The sequence below is a fragment of the Arachis hypogaea genome, chromosome 2 (assembly GCF_003086295.3).
Source record: "Arachis hypogaea cultivar Tifrunner chromosome 2, arahy.Tifrunner.gnm2.J5K5, whole genome shotgun sequence".
NCBI classification, from domain to species: Eukaryota; Viridiplantae; Streptophyta; class Magnoliopsida; order Fabales; family Fabaceae; genus Arachis; species Arachis hypogaea.
Window position 1 is genome coordinate 88,459,718 of NC_092037.1, and position 4,640 is coordinate 88,464,357.

Genomic DNA, 4,640 nt, shown 5'->3' on the forward strand with positions numbered 1-4,640 from the left:
ATTTTTTATGAAACTGTTTTGCATTAATTTCAAAAGTTCAATGCCATTAGAGCTAATAACATTAGTTAAAATTATTATTTTTTATCAATTATTTGACTCTTCAAACCTACTAACTGAATTTATATATATTTCATAATTTAACTACTATATTTTCTTAAATATTGTTAAAACTTTACAATTAAAAAATAATTACTCTAACATTTTGTTATTATTTCTATACTCAAAAAATCAATTATATTAAGTATACATTAAATCAATTATTAAAATTAATTATTAATATAAAATATATATTAAACTATAAAATATATATTAAAAATAGATTAAATAATATAATACAGTTAATTTTAATTTACAAATAATATTTTTACTAACAACTTATGCTTTGGATTCTGGAATGTGTGATTCACAGTCACAGCCACCTCTACCGTAACTAAGTTTTTGAGATAGTTAAAGGAGTTCCTATCCTAATCAAGTGTGTTGCCACCCGTACTAGATAGAATCTTTTGATGCTAAATTTTAACACCTTATTTTTTTCTCTCTCCTCCTTGCTTGAAGTACCATTGTAGTATCTGTGTAAGCGCCCACAAACACCCTCTCAACCAATCACAACTCACTGCCTTTGACCTCTCTCTTTCCACACTCCTTCCCCTCTCTCTCTCTCTCTTCCATATAGATCGCTTTCTCTCACAGAAACAATCACTAGTACTAGTACTACTACTGCTACTCCAACAACAACAACAACAACAACAACAACAACTAAACTATCATATTCTGCTGAATATTATTATTATTATTTTTATTAAAAAGACATGGCAACATCGTATTCTATTCTAATTGCACCATAGGTTCTCTGATTATCTGATGTTGTTGTTGCTTCATCTTCTTCTGTCACGTTATTAACACATTTTCCCTGTTTTATAATACTCTGCACTGCAAAATCCAAGTTCAGAGCTTCACCGTACTAGTACTACTACTACTACTACACTTCTACTTCTACTACCACCCCATTTCAATTTTCTTTCAAAGTTGCTTCCTTTTTTGTTTTTCTCACCTTCCCCTTCAGTCTTTTCCTTCTATATTGCACCCTTATCATTCTAGAACCTTCTATTCAGTGTCACTCGATAACCTTCTGGGGTTAGAATTTCGAATTTGGAATTCCATTGACATATTTGGGTTTATCTTTTAACTTTTTCATCTGGGTCTTTTTTTTTTTTGTGTGCGGTAAATTTGGATGGTGATGATCTCTTCTTCTCTTAGATCTGAACTGTATTTTTTAGGGTTTATGCCAGTGCTTTGTTCATAGCCTGTGGAATTTGGAATTTTCCTTAGGTCTTGGAAAAGAAAAAGAACCCTTTCCTTTTTTTCCCCATCCCTAGATTCCTCTGGTTGTGGCTACGTGAAAAGTAGCAGATTCCTTTGCAAAATAATGCATCTTTGTCCACAAGATTAAACTCTTACCACTCTTAATATCTTCTCTTTGTTATATATATCTCTCTCTCTTCGTTTTAATTGAATATTTACTTGAGTTGCTATGTATGTATGCAACTATTGGCTATAGCTTATTAGAAGAAGAAGAAGAAGAAATGAACAGGGGAATTGAAGTTCTGTCTCCAGCTTCTTACCTTCACAACTCAAATTGGTTGTTCCAAGAGAGTGCAGGAACCAAATGGACACCACAAGAGAACAAGCAATTTGAGAACGCTTTGGCGCTCTTCGACAAGGAGACGCCGGACCGGTGGCTGAAGGTGGCGGCTATGATCCCGGGGAAGACGGTTGGTGATGTGATCAAACAGTATAGGGAGTTAGTTGAAGATGTGAATGTAATTGAATCTGGGTTCATACCAATTCCAGGGGGAACTACTGATGGTTCTTTCACATTGGAGTGGGTTGATAATCATGAATTTGATGGGTTTAAGCAATTCTATGGTGTTGGTTGCAAAAGGGGTTCTTCCACTAGGCCTTCTGAACAAGAAAGGAAGAAAGGTGTACCATGGACTGAAGAAGAGCACAGGTAATAATTTTAACAAAAATGACATCACCACACCAAAAATCAATCACTAAATCAGTTACTGCACATTTGTACATAAATATATTTTTAATATGTATTTTATATTTTAATATATATTTTATACTCATACCTAAATTATTGACTGATTTTTTGTTTATACATAATTCAGATGCCTTTGAATAAATGGAAACTGAGATTAGATTGAAAACTTGGGTTTTTGAAGAGGATTTGTTTTAGTTATTATACTGATCTTGCTATGTGTTTTGTGTATGTCAAATAGTAGAAGAAGAATCCATGTTTTGCTAATGATTTTGAAGTTATAGAACTGATCAAGAAGTGCAGTTAGCTTCATGTGATGGTAATAGCCGATAGCTGATAGATGACAATTTAGTAAAACTTGTCAAATTATTTGACCACTCTCGACTATCATCTTCACATGAAGTTATCTGCACTCGAGTTGTGACTTTGAATTTGAGATCTTTTCTTTAGTGTTTAGTTTGCAAGTTTTGGTTACTATTTTTCCTTTTGCTTAGTGATTTCGATGTTGGACTAATTGCTAATTGAACTAATTATCCACACCACAGGCTATTTTTGATGGGTTTGAAGAAGTATGGTAAAGGTGATTGGAGAAATATATCTCGAAATTTTGTTACAACAAGGACGCCGACGCAAGTTGCAAGTCATGCTCAGAAATACTTTATCCGGCAACTTAACGGCGGCAAGGATAAGCGGAGATCCAGTATCCATGATATCACAATGGTTAATCTCCCTGAAACAAAGTCTCCTTCGTCGGAAAGTAACAAACCTCCTTCTCCAGATGCGAATTTGAATCAGAATCAGAAGCTTTTGTCAAGCATGGTTAAACAGGAATATGACTGGAAATCACCACCATATGAAGGTGTGCCTTTGGTGTTTGATTCAACAAATGGAAATTCGTTCATGACACCTTTGTGTGGAGCTTCTTCATACGGATCTAAACCTCAGGAGCAGTATTTACTCAGAGGAACTTTCCATGGATTTCAATTTGGACCTTATGATACTTTTATGCAAATGCAACCAATGCAACCTCAGTGAAACTAGGCATGTAGAATCTGAAAAAGGTACTAAAATGCTAAACCTCAATTTCGTCATAAACCCTTATCTAAAATGTGTTACATGAGATTCTAAGAGTGTGGCTAATTTACGTTTTAGAATTTTGTAAATAAAAAATATTAGAAATAATAACAGAAAATAAAAATATAAATTAAATACATCTTAAAATTATCGTTTTATTGGATGTGATAAAATTATTTTTTTATATAAAGGTAATTTTGATTGAGAAAAAAAAAAGTTAACTAAAGTTTTTTTATGGATTTTTTAACAACTTTAAGGTATCTAATTGTACAATGTAAATATTTAGAATATAAAGTACACGTGAAGTAATGTTCAAGAATCAGAAAGTTAACTGTATTTATCCTTAAAATATTAAAAATATGTTACTAAAATGTGATTTATGAGAGGATAAGTTATGAAGCTTTTGATTGTGTAACAATAGTTTTTTCTAATTGGATGTTTGATGATTTAATTTGATTTGATTTGAATGATTGAACTTAGATGGTGGCTAATGCATCTTATTTGCATCTTCTATTTAGGAAGGACTTATCTGGAAGAATGTCAAGAGCACAAGGAAGTTATGTGTAGCTTGTGACTATTCACCTTTTTGGAAAATGCTTGCAATAAAAAGTAATGTTATATGTGTATTATTTTTGTGTATATTATTTTGTATATTTCTTTACTTTTGATATTAAAAGTGGATGATAAAAAAATTAAAAAATTAAAATTATTTTTTATATATATTTAAGAAAATATACAAAAATATACACACAAAAAAATACAAATATTATCTCCGTGCAATAAATATGCAGCTTTCATCTTCACATGTTGAATGAACAAAGCCAAAGCCATCAATCATATATATTAGTGGTGTAATTTTGAAAAAAAAAGAGAGATATTTTAGGGGGTTGTAATTAATGCTTTTAGATGATTAGACCATAAAGCTTTTTCAGATATGACTTGGGGGTGATTCATGAGGCACCTGGGCCTTAGCTTTGTCAAATATGAGTGAATATTTTGGTATAGAATTGGTATAGGTTCAATTCCTCATGTGTACTAAAAAGAATGTGATTTATAATGAAACATTTTGAAACACAAGTCTCTATGTATTAGAAATTATTTAAGTATTTTTTACTCTTTTAGTTCTATAATAACATCTTAAATTTACCAAATTATACTAAGATCATATATTAATGTAAAACAAACAAACATAACTGTACACTAAAATAATAATTGACTAGAATTATTCTAAAATTTATATTATATTATATCATTTTAGTGTAGTATGCACTTTGTACTGGGTTCTATATAACATGGTGGACGTTAAGATCCTACTACCCCAAATTAAAAGTCCACGATTATGTAGTAGAACATTGTTTTTAAGTGCTACCCATCTGATTAATTAAGTCCACGAGTTACTTTTTCAATTCTATAATATTATTATGTTGAGTTAAGCCTCCAATGGGTTAATGATCTTAGGTGGTGGACACAAAAAAAAAAAAATTAATTAATAATGAAGCAATTAAGAATCCTAATGCGT

The 4,640-nt window shown here is 31.2% G+C and overlaps 1 protein-coding gene across 1 annotated transcript; it reads left to right on the forward strand.

The window, feature by feature from the left end:
* The first annotated feature begins 556 nt into the window (after positions 1–556).
* Positions 557–4,198, forward strand: LOC112749839 (transcription factor DIVARICATA). Its single transcript, XM_025798259.3, has 3 exons — positions 557–2,011; positions 2,593–3,108; positions 3,640–4,198. Exons 1-2 carry the CDS (start codon positions 1,536–1,538, stop codon positions 3,080–3,082), a joined length of 966 nt encoding a protein of 321 aa, XP_025654044.1. The 5' UTR covers positions 557–1,535; the 3' UTR covers positions 3,083–3,108; positions 3,640–4,198.
* Positions 4,199–4,640: the final 442 nt, after the last annotated feature.

Excerpts from the sequence above, each read along its gene's own strand:
- LOC112749839 (XM_025798259.3), top strand. The coding sequence starts at position 1,536 with ATGTATGCAACTATTGGCTATAGCTTATTAGAAGAAGAAGAAGAAGAA. Across the intron at positions 2,012-2,592 it reads TGGACTGAAGAAGAGCACAG|GCTATTTTTGATGGGTTTGA; the intron begins GTAATAATTTTA and ends TCCACACCACAG.